Source organism: Pseudophryne corroboree, chromosome 8 (genome assembly GCF_028390025.1).
Source record: "Pseudophryne corroboree isolate aPseCor3 chromosome 8, aPseCor3.hap2, whole genome shotgun sequence".
Classification (NCBI taxonomy): domain Eukaryota; kingdom Metazoa; phylum Chordata; class Amphibia; order Anura; family Myobatrachidae; genus Pseudophryne; species Pseudophryne corroboree.
In genome coordinates this window covers 478,398,113-478,415,285 of record NC_086451.1, presented here as the reverse complement: position 1 = coordinate 478,415,285, position 17,173 = coordinate 478,398,113, and the positions used below count along the sequence as shown (strand labels likewise).

The window sequence follows — 17,173 nt, the reverse complement described above, 5'->3', positions numbered from 1 at the left end:
TTCCTAAAGGTTCTATGTACATTATTCATTCCTTTTATTATGCATTCCTTTTGTAGTCTGACAGGCTAAGAGAATACGGCACAAATCAATTTGTATCAGTCAGAGTTACCTGAGAGCTGTCAGTTTAGCCGGGAATTGCGTTAGTGTCTCCTCTTATGTTACAGTACTGTACACTAAGGGTTAGATGTAATAGGTTCCAATTTTTAGGGTTGAAATTTAAATGGTATGTGATTTGAAGTGATTATTAGTAAAGGAAACATGCGTTTTTTTGTACGTTTTCATTACTTTGTGTGATTTAGCCAGAAGCATGCACAGATCAGTGAGAAAGAAATAGGCCCGGGTTCTCTGGGGGGAGTGGGGACCCCCCCATTAAAGGGCCAGGGATGAGGCATGGGGCTGTCCCTGGCACCCCTGGGCCGTGGGTGTCAGGCTGAAAGCAAACATTTGTGTAAAAATAAATAAATAAATTAACATTGTCAATAGGTCCCAGCAAGCCTTCCCCAAATGCTGGTACTTGGAGAACCACAAGAACCAGCATGCAGGGCATAAAAGGGCCCACTGGTACCTGTAGTTCCACAACACAAGAAATATTCAAACAAAGACACGACACACACACCGTGAAAATAAAACTTTAATAAACCACTCTTGCACACTCACATATACTTACTTACATCTCATGCCGCCATTCACGTCCACTTGTACAGTAGAATCCATAGGGTACATGTAAAAAAATAAAAAATATATACTCACCTATGTCCAGTGTAGTTCTGTCCTCTTGGGTCCATGTAGGCATCCACAGGGAGAACAAAAAAAAAAAAAAACGGACTGAGGAGCAGCATGTGTTGTTACATGCTGCTCCTCTGCGCAAATGATGGGTTTCCTGTCACTGGGAAACCCCTGAGCCAATCAGCTTAGAGCACCGGAGGAGCTCCGCTCAGGATTGGCTGTGGGCGTCTCATAGAACTCAGTGTTAAGTAAATAAAATTGAGACTAATGCATGGGAACCAGCGTGTGTGGCTGACCGCAAACTTAATTGCACAAAACCATAAGGTGAGTAGAAGTCAGCCACATGCGCAGGTTCAACATTGCAACCTATTACATTTAGCCCAAAGTCTTTTTATCATCATTTTTAATGTATACTAGGTGCTTCATCGCGCCCTACGGGCGCTCTTCACACCATCGCAAAGGGCTACGCCCACTTACCCTCTGCCGCCTTACCCTGTGCAGACCTTTCTGGGGTTCAATATTTGCATTATATGGAGTATTACCTACGTTCCTAGATTTGTTAGTGGTAAAATATTGCACAATGAATGGGCGTCCGATGGTGAAGGGAGCGTAGCCCCTTGCGATGGCATGAACAGTGCCTGCAGGGCAAGATGTACAGAATGTAGCAGGTGCGGGGGGGACTGCGGATGGGGGAGGGTGTCTGTAGATGCTGCAGGTGGAGGGGGCGGATGTGGGGGGGTGTATGGAAGAAGGAGGGGGTCGGGAGGTGCTGCGGGTGGGGGGGACGGGGGCCGCGGATGGGGGAGGGGGTCCGGAGGCGCTGCGGGTGGTGGAGGGGAGGGAGAGGAAGTGGTGCCACGGGAGGGGGAGGGGCGGTTGTGGGGGTGCCATGGATGGGGTCCGGGGGTGCTGTGGGTGGGGGAGGGGCGGGAGCGCCACAGGAGGGGGGTGCCACGTGTGGGCTAGGGGGTACGAAGGTGCTCTGGGTGGGGAAGGAGCGTGGGTGCGGTGGATGGAAGAGGGGCAGGTGCGGCAGATGGGGGAGGGGGTCCAGAGGTGCTGCGGGTGGTGGAGGGACTATTGCGGGGGTTGCTGCGGATGGGGTCCAGGGGCACTGTGGGAGGGGCGGGTGCGGGGGTTGGCATGGTTGGGGGAGGGGCAGGCGGGGGTGCTGTGGGTGGGGGAGGGGCAGGTTCGAGGTGCGGTGGATGGGTGAGGGGGGCCGGAGGCACTGCGGGTGAGGGAGGGAAAGGTGCATGGGTGCTGCAGATGGGGGAGGTAACTGGGTGGCTGCAAGGGTGCCACGGTTGGGGGAGGGGTGGGTGCGGGGGTGCCGCGGTTGGGGGAGGGTGGGTGTGGTGGATGCCACGGGTGGGGTAGGTGGTCCGAAGGTGCCGTGGGTGGGGGAGTAGCGTGGGTGCCGTGGGTGGGGGAGGGACAGGTGTGGCGGATGGGGCACTGAGGTGCTGCGGATGGTGGAGGGGTGGGTTTCGCGGGTGGCATAGGGTTCTGGAGGTGCCGCGGATGGGGGAGGGGCGGGTGCGGGGATGCCGCAGGTGGGGAAGGGGGTCAGGAGGTCCCCGGGTAGGGGATGGGCGGGTTGCCACGGATGGGGGATGGGGTCTGGGGGAGGTGCAGGGGTTGCTGCGGTTGGGGATACCATGGGTGGGGGAGGGGCGGTTTTGGGGGTATGGTGAATGGGTGAATGGGGAAGGGGGTTCGGAGGCACTGCGGGTGGGGGGAGGGGTGGCTGCGGGGGTGCCGTGGTTGGGGGAGGGGTGGGTGCGGGGGTCCCATGGGTGTGGGAGGGGCGGGTGCAGGGTGCCGTGAGAGGGTGGGTGGAGGGGTGGCTGGCGGGGGTGCTGCAGGTGAGGGAGGGGTGGGTGCGGGGTATTCCATACCTCTGGTCCATGGCTTGAACTATGTAATGTCCTCAGCTGCTGAAGACATGATGGTGGTGGTATTCTACGGGGTGGAATACGGTGGCCGGGTGCTGCGGGTGGGGTGGTGCTGTTTCCTGATCCCCGGGTCACGCAGCATGGTGCACAGAGAGGGGCAGCGTCTGGAGCGCTGTGCCCCGGGCAGACCGCCAACCAGGGAGAGTGCCTCAGCCCCCCTTGCCCGCAGCCATGCTGGGACACTAGAGAAAGTGAATCCTGGGCTGGTTGTTCATTTTCCCATCTCCTATATAATTGCCCAGATCTGTGACAGTGACTCCGCCCAGCGCTGTGACTCCGCCCAGCGTTATACACACAGTCACAAAGTCACAGATCTGGGATATTATATAGAAGATTTATGGTTAGTTATAGACAAACAGTAACGCTGGGCTGACGCTGATTTGGCCGCCTTTGTTCCACAAGATGCAGGCGCACTTTGGGCCCGATTTATGTTTGTAAGGAATTGCAGAGCTGCAAGAAAGCCATTTGGTTGGCGTACAAATATGAATGTGTTAACTGAAAAAAGCTGCAGCATCTTATATACTTCATAGAGTATATAAAATCTGCAGCGTTGCATGTACCAGTGCCGACACTAGGCGTGTGCCGATGGTGCCTTGCCCACAGCGCACATGCACTGAAGGCGCACCATCGGCAGCACATCCCCTCCCCCCCGCACGGCCGCAGCCACACTGGCAACATTCACTATACAGTCTAGAGCCGCCTCTCTGAACGGACCTTGTGCGCCACATCTCCCTCTCCTCCCCCCCGCACGACGCGCTGTCAGGTCTACAACTACCGCAAGCACTTGTCTCCCGCCTGCGCCGCCGCCTCTGCAGGGGATTCGGGAGTGCAGCCGCCAGCTCCCGGGTCTCTCCCTTCACACTAAACCACTTCTCTCTGCCCTGGTTGCCGGATCGCTACCCCCGCAACTCGGGAGCCTGTCCCGGCTTACTCTGTCTCCCTGCGCCCCGCCAAGCGCTGTGAGGAGCTGCCCTGCTACAGTGGCTTTGAGAGGAGGAGGACACACTCGGGCAGGCTGCAGTTTTCCATCCCCTTTGAGTTGTTTGTAGCAGCACTGCAGTGCCACATACAGTATATATATTTTATCACCAATTGTGAAAGGAGAGTGCTTCTCATTTCTGCCGTAATGTGTAAAAAGGGGGACGCTGTCTGCCGTAATGTGTAAAAAGGTGGACGCTGTCTGCCGTAATGTGTAAAAAGGGGGATGCTGTCTGCCGTAATGTGTAATAAAGGGGACGCTGTCTGCCGTAATGTGTAAAAAGGGGGATGCTGTCTGCTGTAATGTGTAAAAAAGGGGACGCTGTCTGCCGTAATGTGTAATAAGGGGACTTTGTCTGCCGTAATGTGTACAGTAGGGGACTGTCTGCCGTAATGTGCAAAAAGGGGGACGCTGTCTGCCGTAATGTGTAAAAAGGGGATGCTGTCTGCCGTAATGTGTAAAAAGTGGGACGCTGTCTGCTGTAATGTTTAAAAAGGGGACGCTGTCTGCCGTAATGTGTAAAAAGTGGGACGCTGTCTTCCGTAATGTGTAAAAATGGGACGCTGTCTGCCGTAATGTATAAAAAGGGGGACGCTGTCTGCTGTAATGTGCAAAAAGGGGGACGCTGTCTGCCGTAATGTGTAAAAAGGGGATGCTGTCTGCCGTAATGTATAAAAAGGGAGACGCTGCCTGCTGTAATGTGTTAAAAGGGGGACGCTGTCTGCCATAATGTGTAAAAAGGGGGACGCTGTCTGCCGTAATGTGTAAAAAGGGGACGCTGTCTGCCGTAATGTATAAAAAGGGGACGCTGGCTGCCGTGAAGTGTAAAAGGGGCTCTACCTGTTGTAGTGGTGCTACTATGCAGCATAATTTGAATAATCGAGACTACTGTGCACCGTAATATGAATTGGTATTATTTTTATGGTCACGCCCCTTTCCCATGAAGCCACACCCCTATATATATTTTGCGCGCCTGCCTGCTGCGCGCACTGCCCCTGTCTTATATGGGGGGGGGGGGGGCGCCAATGACAATTCTTGCACACAGCGATACAATGCCTAGTTACGTCACTGGCATGTACTTCATAGAGTATATAAAAGCTGCAGCGTTGCATGTACTTCATAGAGTGTATAAAAGCTGCAGCGTTGCATGTACTTCATAGAGTGTATAAAAGCTGCAGCGTTGCATGTACTTCATAGAGTATATAAAAGCTGCAGCATTGCATGTACTTCATAGAGTATATAAAAGCTGCAGCGTTGCATGTACTTCATAGAGTGTATAAAAGCTGCAGCATTGCATGTACTTCATAGAGTGTATAAAATCTGCAGCATTGCATGTACTTCATAGAGTGTATAAAAGCTGCAGCATTGCATGTACTTCATAGAGTGTATAAAAGCTGCAGCATTGCATGTACTTCATAGAGTGTATAAAAGCTGCAGCATTGCATGTACTTCATAGAGTGTATAAAAGCTGCAGCGTTGCATGTACTTCATAGAGTATATAAAAGCTGCAGCATTGCATGTACTTCATAGAGTATATAAAAGCTGCAGCATTGCATGTACTTCATAGAGTGTATAAAAGCTGCAGCATTGCATGTACTTCATAGAGTGTATAAAAGCTGCAGCGTTGCATGTACTTCATAGAGTATATAAAAGCTGCAGCATTGCATGTACTTCATAGAGTATATAAAAGCTGCAGCATTGCATGTACTTCATAGAGTGTATAAAAGCTGCAGCATTGCATGTACTTCATAGAGTGTATAAAAGCTTCAGCATTGCATGTACTTCATAGAGTGTATAAAAAAGCTGCAGCATTGCATGTACTTCATAGAGTGTATAAAAGCTGCAGCATTGCATGTACTTCATAGAGTGTATAAAAGCTGCAGCATTGCATGTACTTCATAGAGTGTATAAAAGCTGCAGCATTGCATGTACTTCATAGAGTGTATAAAAGCTGCAGCGTTGCATGTACTTCATAGAGTATATAAAAGCTGCAGCATTGCATGTACTTCATAGAGTATATAAAAGCTGCAGCATTGCATGTACTTCATAGAGTGTATAAAAGCTGCAGCATTGCATGTACTTCATAGAGTGTATAAAAGCTTCAGCATTGCAGGTACTTCATAGAGTCTATAAAATCTGCAGTAATGCATGTACTTCATATGGTATATAAAAGCTGCAGCATTGCATGTACTTCATAGAGTGTATAAAAGCTTCAGCATTGCAGGTACTTCATAGAGTCTATAAAATCTGCAGCATTGCATGTACTTCATATGGTATATAAAAGCTGCAGCATTGCATGTACTTCATAGAGTGTATAAAAGCTGCAGCGTTGCATGTACTTCATAGAGTATATAAAAGCTGCAGCATTGCATGTACTTCAAAGAGTATATAAAAGCTGCAGCATTGCATGTACTTCATAGAGTATATAAAAGCTGCAGCGTTGCATGTACTACAAAGAGTGTATAAAAGCTTCAGCATTGCATGTACTTCATAGAGTATATAAAATCTGCAGCGTTGCATGTACTTCATAGAGCATATAAAAGCTGCAGTATTGCATGTACTTCATAGAGCATATAAAAGCTGCAGTATTGCATGTACTTCATAGAGTATATAAAAGCTTCAGCATTGCATGTACTTCATAGAGCATATAAAAGCTGCAGCATTGCATGTACTTCATAGAGTATATAAAAGCTGCAGCATTGCATGTACTTCATAGAGTGTATAAAGGGTGTGATTCCGAGTTGTTCGCTCGTTAGCTGCTTTTAGCAGCATTGCACACGCTAAGCCTACGCCTACTGGGAGTGAATCTTAGCTTAGCAGACGTGCGAACGAAGGGTTTGCTAATTTTCTCATAATGATTACCCCGCAGTTTCTGAGTAGCTCCAGACTTACTCAGCCATTGCGACCAGCTCAGTCCTTTTCGTTCCTGGTTTGATGTCACAAACACATCCAGCGTTTGCCCAACCACTCCCCCGTTTCTCCAGCCACTCCTGCGTTTTGCAACTCGAACGCCTGCGTTTTTCCGCACACTCCCATAAAACGGCAAGTTTCCGCCCAGAATCACCCACTTCCTGTCAATCACACTACGATCAGCAGAGCGATGAAAAAACTTTGTTACGCCATGAGTAAATTACCAAACTTTTGTGCTAATTTACTTGGCGCAGGCGCTCTGCATACATTGCGCATGCGCAGTTTGCAACTAATCGCTCCGTAGCCCAGGTCCCCCCCCTTCCCCTTACCTGGCAGCACCAGCTGCAGCTCTTCTCAGCCCAGCATATGCTGCTATGTCTGCAGTGTGGCCGGGGAGACGCTTAAAATACATTTTTTTCTGTATTTTTTTCTAAGGGTGCATGGCCACGCCTCCTGAGGTTAGGCCACTCCCCTGCCCCCAAAAGTACCTGGGCCCACAGGAAATATGTATGTGTGTTGTTGGAACCGTAAAGCAGTTTGACATTAGAGATATTCCAGGAATCATACTGCACAGGGAAAGTCTTACTGCATTACTGATATATGATTGGTATTAATAATTACCTACGTTATAAAAGCCTGAGGTGTGTTTAGGTATTCTGGCGTCAGATCTGTGGTACCCCTCTCCCTTGCTACCGGCCCCTGCCGCAGTCTATAGGGAATTATCAGACATCCCAGTGTGCGCCCCTAGTTATACCGGTTGATAGAAAACAAGAAAAAGAGAATTATCACGGACTAGATGGGAGAACGTGTTTTATCTCTGATCAGGAGAAACTGCAGAACTCTCTAGTAAGCGCCAGGGAGGGAAAGTGTGAGAAAAATAACAATATGGCTCAGCGGCTGCGGCCTTCTCTGCCAAAGGTTATCACAATGTTAGGACACTGGGCGCACATGTGGGTTTAAGCATCATAGACGGTACTTTAATACAAACCTACCCTGACATAGGATATGTGCTCAGACGCACGTGCGATGATGACGCAGCCTCTGGAATAACACAAGAACAATGTACATTCAGGCCGCTTGTTGACTCTGCAAACAGAAAGTTATCAGGAGATTTTCCAAACTCTTATTTAATGAAAGAATTTCTCACTGAGCTTAATGTAATCTCTGCACATGTCCCCACGGGGAACAGAATGAATATGATCATGGTACAATTCGCCAGATATGGGCTTCCGCAGTCCGCCGCGCAACACAGTGCGTCCGTCCCAGCGGACATGGTGGAAACATTCTGTTTTTGTTAATGTAATTCAAGGTAGACAGAGGCGAGACAATGTAAAAAATCCAGCGTCTTGAATTAAAGGAAAAACAGCACTGAAATAAACATTTTTTTTAAAGGAGACAATTTTTAAAGCTTTAAATTGCATATACCGTAAGTGTACGTGGAGTGCAGCCAGGTTACGGTGAACACAGAGAACCTCACTCAGGAATTGGACTCAAATGGAATTGTGAAATGAATATGAAAAAAAAATTGCATGCGCAATTATTTCGCTGCGTCTCCCTTTCCCCTACCTGGGCCAGATGCGTCTGGAGTGCAACCGGAGGCGTCACTATGAGTGCGACATATCATAGCGCACCATGAAACACATTACAGCGAATGGCCGAATAGCGCAGATAATAAGCACCCAGGTCGCTTACATTTGCATCCTCATAAAACTATGTGGAGGGTAAATTTATACTTTTTTATGTCAAGACTTGAGAATATACAGTATGGGGGTAATTCGGAGTTGATCGCAGCAGGAACTTTGTTAGCAGTTGGGCAAAACCATGTGCACTGCAGGGGGGGCAGATGTAACATGTGCAGAGTAGTGATGAGCGGGTTCGGTTCCTCGGAAACCGAACCCCCCCCGAACTTCACCCATTTTACACGGGTCCGAGGCATACTCGGATTCTCCCGTATGGCTCGGTTAACCCGAGCGCGCCCGAACGTCATCATCCCGCTGTCGGATTCTCGCGAGATTCGGATTCTATATAAGGAGCCGCGCGTTGCCGCCATTTTCACTCGTGCATTGGAAATGTTAGGGAGAGGACGTGGCTGGCGTCCTCTCCGTTTATTAATGTTGCTGCAAATATCTGTGCTTATTGCTTAATTGTGGGGACTGGGGACCAGCAGTATTATATAGGAGGAGTACAGTGAAGAGTTTTGCTGACCAGTGACCACCAGTATTATACGTTCTCTGCCTGAAAAACGCTCCATATCTGTGCTCAGTGTGCTGCATATATCTGTGCTCACACTGCTTTATTGTGGGGACTGGGGACCAGCAGTATTATATAGGAGGAGTACAGTGAAGAGTTTTGCTGACCAGTGACCACCAGTATTATACGTTCTCTGCCTGAAAAACGCTCCATATCTGTGCTCAGTGTGCTGCATATATCTGTGCTCACACTGCTTTATTGTGGGGACTGGGGACCAGCAGTATTATATAGGAGGAGTACAGTGCAGAGTTTTGCTGACCAGTGACCACCAGTATTATACGTTCTCTGCCTGAAAAACGCTCCATATCTGTGCTCAGTGTGCTGCATATATCTGTGCTCAGTGTGCTGCTTTATTGTGGGGACTGGGGACCAGCAGTATTATATAGGAGGAGTACAGTGCAGAGTTTTGCTGCCAGTGACCACCAGTATATATAGCAGTACGGTACGGAAGGCCACTGCTGTACCTACCTCTGTGTCGTCAAGTATACTATCCATCAAGATTCTATACTTGTGGTACATTTTAGTTTTGCAGTTTGCTGACAGTGACCACCGGTATATATAGCAGTACGGTACGGAAGGCCACTGCTCTACCTACCTCTGTGTCGTCAAGTATACTATCCATCTAGATTCTATACCTGTGGTGCATTTTAGTTTTGCAGTTTGCTGACAGTGACCACCAGTATATATAGCAGTACGGTACGGAAGGCCACTGCTCTACCTACCTCTGTGTTGTCAAGTATACTATCCATCTAGATTCTATACCTGTGGTGCATTTTAGTTTTGCAGTTTGCTGACAGTGACCACCAGTATATATAGCAGTATGGTACGGAAGGCGACTGCTCTACCTACCTCTGTGTCATCAAGTATACTATCCATCTAGATTCTATACTTGTGGTGCATTTTAGTTTTGCAGTTTGCTGACAGTGACCACCAGTATATATAGCAGTACGGTACGGAAGGCCACTGCTCTACCTACCTCTGTGTCGTCAAGTATACTATCCATCTAGATTCTATACCTGTGGTGCATTTTAGTTTTGCAGTTTGCTGACAGTGACCACCAGTATATATAGCAGTACGGTACGGAAGGCCACTGCTCTACCTACCTCTGTGTTGTCAAGTATACTATCCATCTAGATTCTATACCTGTGGTGCATTTTAGTTTTGCAGTTTGCTGACAGTGACCACCAGTATATATAGCAGTATGGTACGGAAGGCGACTGCTCTACCTACCTCTGTGTCGTCAAGTATACTATCCATCTAGATTCTATACTTGTGGTGCATTTTAGTTTTGCAGTTTGCTGACAGTGACCACCAGTATATATAACAGTACGGTACGGAAGGCCACTGCTCTACCTACCTCTGTGTCGTCAAGTATACTATCCATCTAGATTCTATACCTGTGGTGCATTTTAATTTAGCAGTTTGCTGACAGTGACCACCAGTATATATAGCAGTACGGTACGGAAGGCCACTGCTCTACCTACCTCTGTGTCGTCAAGTATACTATCCATCTAGATTCTATACCTGTGGTGCATTTTAGTTTTGCAGTTTGCTGACAGTGACCACCAGTATATAGCAGTATGGTACGGAAGGCCACTGCTCTACCTACCTCTGTGTCGTCAAGTATACTATCCATCTAGATTCTATACCTGTGGTGCATTTTAGTTTTGCAGTTTGCTGACAGTGACCACCAGTATATATAGCAGTACGGTACGGAAGGCCACTGCTCTACCTACCTCTGTGTCGTCAAGTATACTATCCATCCATACCTGTGGTGCATTTCAGTTGTGCGCAGTATATATAGTAGTAGGCCATTGCTATTGATACTGCATATAATTCCACACATTAAAAAATGGAGAACAAAAATGTGGAGGTTAAAATAGGGAAAGATCAAGATCCACTTCCACCTCGTGCTGAAGCTGCTGCCACTAGTCATGGCCGAGACGATGAAATGCCATCAACGTCGTCTGCCAAGGCCGATGCCCAATGTCATAGTAGAGAGCATGTAAAATCAAAAAACAAAAGTTCAGTTAAATGACCCAAAAATCAAAATTAAAAGCGTCTGATGAGAAGTGCAAACTTGCCAATATGCCATTTACGACACGGAGTGGCAAGGAACGGGTGAGGCCTTGGCCTATGTTCATGGCTAGTGATGAGGATGGAAGCACTCATCCTCTCGCTAGAAAACTGCAGTGCCACTCCTAGATGGGCCAGGTGTTTGTGTCGGCCACTTGGGTCGCTTAGCTTAGTCACACAGCTACCTCATTGCACCTCTTTTTTTCTTTGCATCATGTGCTGTTTGGGGACTATTTTTTAAATCTGCCATCCTGTCTGACACTGCAGTGCCACTCCTAGATGGGCCAGGTGTTTGTGTCGGCCACTTGTGTCGCTTAGCTTAGTCACACAGCGACCTTGGTGCATCTCTTTTTTTCTTTGCATCATGTGCTGTTTGGGGACTATTTTTTTGAAGTGCCATCCTGTCTGACACTGCAGTGCCACTCCTAGATGGGCCAGGTGTGTGTGTCGGCCACTTGTGTCGCTTAGCTTAGTCACACAGCGACCTTGGTGCATCTCTTTTTTTCTTTGCATCATGTGCTGTTTGGGGACTATTTTTTTGAAGTGCCATCCTGTCTGACACTGCAGTGCCACTCCTAGATGAGCCAGGTGTTTGTGTCGGCCACTTGTGTCGCTTAGCTTAGTCACACAGCGACCTTGGTGCGCCTCTTTTTTTCTTTGCATCATGTGCTGTTTGGGGACAATTTTTTTTAAAGTGCCATCCTGTCTGACACTGCAGTGCCACTCCTAGATGGGCCAGGTGTTTGTGTCAGCCACTTGTGTCGCTTAGCTTAGCCATCCAGTGACCTTGGTGCAAATTTTAGGACTAAAAATAATATTGTGAGGTGTGAGGTGTTCAGAATAGACTGAAAATGAGTGTAAATTATGGTTATTGAGGTTAATAATACTATGGGATCAAAATGACCCCCAAATTCTATGATTTAAGCTGCTTTTGAGGGTTTTTTGTAAAAAAAACCCCGAATCCGACCAAAAATTTTCAGGGAGGTTTTGGCAAAATGCGTCCGAATCCAAAACAGCCGCGGAACCGAATCCAAAACCAAAACACAAAAGCCGAAATATTTCCGGTGCACATCTCTAGTGCAGAGAGAGTTAGATTTGGGTGTGGTGTGTTCAATCTGCAATCTAAATCGCAGTGTAAAAATAAAGCAGCCAGTATTTACCCTGCACAGAAATAAAATAACCCACCCAATTCTAATTCTATCTGCAAATGTTAGATCTGCCTCCCCTGCAGTGCACATGGTTTTGCCCAACTGCTAAAAAATTTCCTGCTGCGATCAATTTGGAATTACCCCCTATGTTAAGATTTCCCCTTCCCCTACTGAGTACGGGAACCCTGCACATATATTTATAGGTGTTGTCATATAAATAAAAAGAATGCTGTGAAAAGGGAAACTTAAAGCACTGTTCCATCTATTTTACTGCATTTGCATAAGTGGGTGTGTTTTTAATGAGTGCGACCAATCAGACACAGTCGCCACATGTCATCATCAGAGTGCAATTATTTACACCAGCGCTATGTCCCTCGCAAGTCACACCCCTCCAGCCAGCTACTGTGACACTTCTCAACGACCATTTACAGATGGGTCCATGTTTATCTTGACCTTTAATAGGATTAACTGAGACTGGCCAGTCGGACTTAATCCCCTGCAGTATTGTTCTCTGTGTTGTATTGCAGCTGAGAACAATAGATGAAGGTTTTATGTTAATAAACCATGTTGTGCCCAGGCGCAGCAAACTAGTCAAGATAACCGTGGACCCATCTGTAGGTCACACGCCCACGCCACACCCTTAATACACTTTGGCTTTGTCTTCACGCCCACTGCCCGTGTCTGCACTCCTATGCCAGTCTCACCCCCTTACGGTGGCACAGTCTCAGGTCCGGCGTACTCCTGATAAAAACAAGTTGCACAAATGATCAGTAAGGAAAAATGCAAGTTGGGTTTATGTCTGCCTCTGATTACGGACCAGGGCCTATAATTACCAAGTGCCCAGAATCCAGGACTATACCTGTTCCTGTATCTATAACCATGTATCCCCAACACCAGTCGCTGTGCAATTGTTATTCCGCTACCATCTGTATCTTGTGATCCCCACCTCTTAGATTGTAAGTTCATTTGGGCAGGGCCATATACTGTACCTTTCATTTCATGTATTGTGTCATGTTCCGGCCTGGGAGAGTGTGGGGGTTCTGGGACTTACCCGTCCAAGAGCTCTGGCAGGGTCCACCTGGCGGAAGTGTGGGCTGCTGGCGGCAGGTGCAGTGTGGGAGTCTCTGCGGGCCATCTCTAGTCCCTGGAATGGGGCAGGCTGAGCTCTGATCTGGCAACAGCGGTCACTTCATCGCAGGGAGCCAATCCGGTTCCAGGAAGGGTCTGTTGACTCTGACAGCCAGTGGGATTTCTTCTACAGGTATAAACAAGGAAGCTGAGTGATTAGAAATTGCCAGTGTAACGTTTAACACAGCTAGACTGTGTATCCAGTTCTCTGTGCTTCACAGCAATTCCTGTGCATCTTTCAGAGTTCTGTATTCCTGCAACCTACCAGTGTGCAAGAAGCCAGTCCTGCCGAGGGCCCTGCCTGCTTTGGATCACGATTATTCCGATTCCACGTTGCCTCTCATAAGGGCCGGAACGTCTCCTTCTCGTTTCTTAAACTACCAATGAAAGTCAGTGTTTCCTATGCAGAAACCCAGCTTATTTCACCTCTGTCCAATAATAAATTCCATGAAAAGAACCTTTATACACCCAGCCCATCTTCTGTACAAAGAAACCACATTCCCTTACTCTTCAGCATCCAACCCGGATCCACAATCCGCACCGAGCGTGACATATTGTATGTCAATTATTGTTTGCCCGTCAATGTGCAGCGCTGTGTAAAACAGTAAACTGTGTGTGCATTATATATAAAAGTTAAATAAATTATAAAAGAAAAATTGCAGCCCCCGGGGGAAGACTAAGGCGGCACTCTTGGCTTCATGCAAAAATAGCGTGCATTTAGTTTTTGCAGAAAGCCAGGAGTGTCACCTTAGTCTTTCCCAGTACTGCATAGCTCCATAATGAAAGTGTGGACTAAACATTATTTTGGGAAGAAATCCTGCATTTGCAGCATTGACCTAGAGTGCCAAACTACCCTCTCTGTCTCTCTCTCCATAGATAGATAGATAGATAGATAGATAGATAGATAGATAGATAGATAGATAGATAGATAGATAGATAGATAGATACACAGTATATATTAGAAATTAATGGGAGCTCTTACACATTGCTCTGTCTGTGTGCCTAGCTATAACTATATGCACTCATCACACACGATCCACATTGCCAGTAAATAATATTCTGATTTCTGCTTTTGAGTTACAATCTTGACATTTAACTGCGTAAATTGTGACATTTAATTAACATGTATTAGTGTGCCTGGATTAACAGCATTACTGGGCATATTCCAGTACTCTACAAACACTGCAACAATGTCGTTTTTAAACATAGCACACCATCGATATATAACATACACAAATACTGCAAGCCATGTATAATAATAAGCTCTGTTTTCACACGTTGAGGTCAGGTGACTTCTCCTGGATTTTGTGAAAACAAGAACGTTTCACGAGTGTGTTTCCTGACCTCTCTGTTCTCACACAATCGGTTTCCTCCACCACTCACCTTAGCCAAACCCGAGCCTAAGCCCTGACATAGATCATGGGAATATCACAGGGTATTGAGGACCAGGCGTGATTTCGCTGACGTCTGCACATTTATCAACCTCTAGTCTTGGCCGAGCCTGACACAGAAACATGATTTCTCCCGGAGAGCAATCTGAATAACACGTAAAAGGCTAGACCTCTGGCTTCCACCCCACAGTGCAATGGGGGTAATTCCAAGTTGATCGCAGCAGGAATTTTTTTAGCAGTTGGGCAAAACCATGTGCACTGCAGGGGAGGCAGATATAACATGTGCAGAGAGAGTTAGATTTGGGTGGGGTGTGTTCAATCTGCAATCTAAATTGCAGTGTAAAAATAAAGCAGCCAGTATTTACCCTGCACAGAAACAAAATAACCCACCCAAATCTAACTCTCTCTGCACATGTTATATCTGCCCCACCTGCAGTGCACATGGTTTTGCCCAACTGCTAAAAAAAAAATTCTGCTGCGATCAACTTGGAATTACCCCCAATGTGTACAGTGTGCAGATAATTGCCAGGCCTGTGTAGTTACTAGTGGATGACGTATCAAATACTCACATTGAGAGAACTGTTACGATTCGTGCCGGAGGATACAATTGTATCATGTCGTATTGGCGCTGCAGTATTTTGCATCAAGGTCATGCTTGGCTATTCCAAGAGAAGGATAAGTTTGAGGGAGTTCGCCCAGACTAATGGACAGGGGGCCATTCTCCATCCTCCCCATTTCCTTGGTGCATCTGCTAATATATTTCCCCCTATAGGGGCAAACATCAGATTAAGGGACCGATTTATCGAATGGTGGCATGTCATAAAATCAACCTAATCCACACTGCAATAGTTGATTACATTGCACGGATGTATCAATTATCGCATGCAGGGACAGAGCTTTTGCGAGCAAGCTCTGTCCCTGCGATAACAATCCGCAACAGTATCTGGGTATTTTTCAGGAAGAAAACCCCGATGTCCTGCTGCGCATGCACCGCCACCGCCAACATCACTGCTGCCGGGTCGACCTCCCTGTTGCGACTGCCCCCCTGCGCCGCGGACCCCCTCACAGTAAATATACTTACCAGTCCAGGGAGCCGGTGATCGCTACTCCTGCAGGGCTGCTGGGCGCCGGTTCCTGTGCGCTGGTGTGACCTCCAGTGCTGTAAAGTGAGCTGCCATTTCACAGCGCACCATATGGAGGACCCGGCGCCCTGCAGCCCGCACCAGAGCACCGATCACTGGCTCCCTGGACTGCTAAGTACTTTTACAGGGTTTATTACTTTTTTTTTTTTAACCAGTGATCAGCTTGAGTGTCCATCGGATCACACTGCCGGGTCCCTGCACAGCTTTCTCTGCCAGGGGGCAGGGAAAGCTGGGCAGAAGGCAGCTTATTGTGACTTTCCCAGTCTGAGCTGGCATTATTATCACAGGGCACACTGCAGTGTTTTTTAAAAAATTTGGGGGGTAAATGCGGCCCAGATCGCATTTAAGGGTTTGGAGCAGTTTTTCACGAAAACTGCTCCAAAAACCCTTTAATACATTTCAGTGATACTAAAATAATGCGAAACAGATGTGAAAACTGAAAACCCCCCTTTTCACATTTTTTTTTTGGAAAAATAATGTTAATAAATCGGCCTCTAATTCCCTGGATCAATCTCTTCTATTGAGGATCAGGAATATGGGAGACAGTTACTTCCTAAGGACTTTCCTGGCTTCCCTCCTAGCAGTAAGGTGCATTGTCGGACTGGGGTCTGAAGGGCCCACCAGGGAATGCAGTGGTAGGGATCTAAGCTTCAAGGGTGTGGCCAGCCACCACAGGGGGTGTGGCCAGTCACCACCAGGATCTTTGGCCAACCATTAGAGAGGACATGCAAGGAACAGGGCCCCTTTATAAAGGAGTGAACAAGAGTAAATCAGGACCAACCACTTTGATTGGCGGGAGGTCTAATCTTGGAATAGTTTCCATGGTGCTTCAGCATTTTCCTGAAATGTCAGGAAAATGGCCTCCATGCCATTTTCCCGGTGATTTGTGTGGCGCTGCTACAGCTGACGCAGGACTCTGAAGGGGTACAGTATGTATTCAAGAAATGGGTGCAGGGTGTGCGGTGTGGGCCCAACACCAGTCACCCGCACCGGGACCCGCTGCTACTTCCGCGTGTGGGTGGTTGGACAGCGGATACAGCACTTGATCCACTGTCCAATCAGAGGTGCCTAGCTGACATGGGGGTGGTGTCCCTGTCAGCGAGGCACTTGTATGTATGCCGCTTTCCCCATCTGTTTTGAATGGGCTTTTACAGCCCAGTGCTTGGCCCCGCCCCCCGCTCTGTTTCCGTTCCTATTACGTATGGGAGGCACTGTGTCAGTGCCTCCCAAAGTCATTTCAGGCCAGAAATGAATTAGAATTAAATAAAGGAGATATTTATAACACAGAATATGTGTCATAAGTATCGTCTTTGTATAATTTTAATAATTAATCACAGGGGAGGCACTGCCTCCTACCTCCCGTGCCTCCCCTACCTGCACGTCCCTGCTGTGTGCACTGCACACCTTGTACCTATTATAGGTGCAGCACTGAGTCTGAGCCTGGCAGGGTGGCCCTCCAAACGCT

The 17,173-nt window shown here is 47.7% G+C and overlaps 1 protein-coding gene across 1 annotated transcript in view; it reads right to left on the bottom strand.

The window, feature by feature from the left end:
- LOC134949969 (uncharacterized) overlaps positions 1 to 13,182 on the bottom strand; it is a 123,561-nt gene extending 110,379 nt beyond the window's left edge. Inside the window, exon 1 of the mRNA XM_063938648.1 lies at positions 13,099 to 13,182. Coding sequence (XP_063794718.1) covers positions 13,099 to 13,182 — 84 coding nt within the window. The remainder of the gene's footprint in view (positions 1 to 13,098) is intronic.
- Positions 13,183 to 17,173: the final 3,991 nt, after the last annotated feature.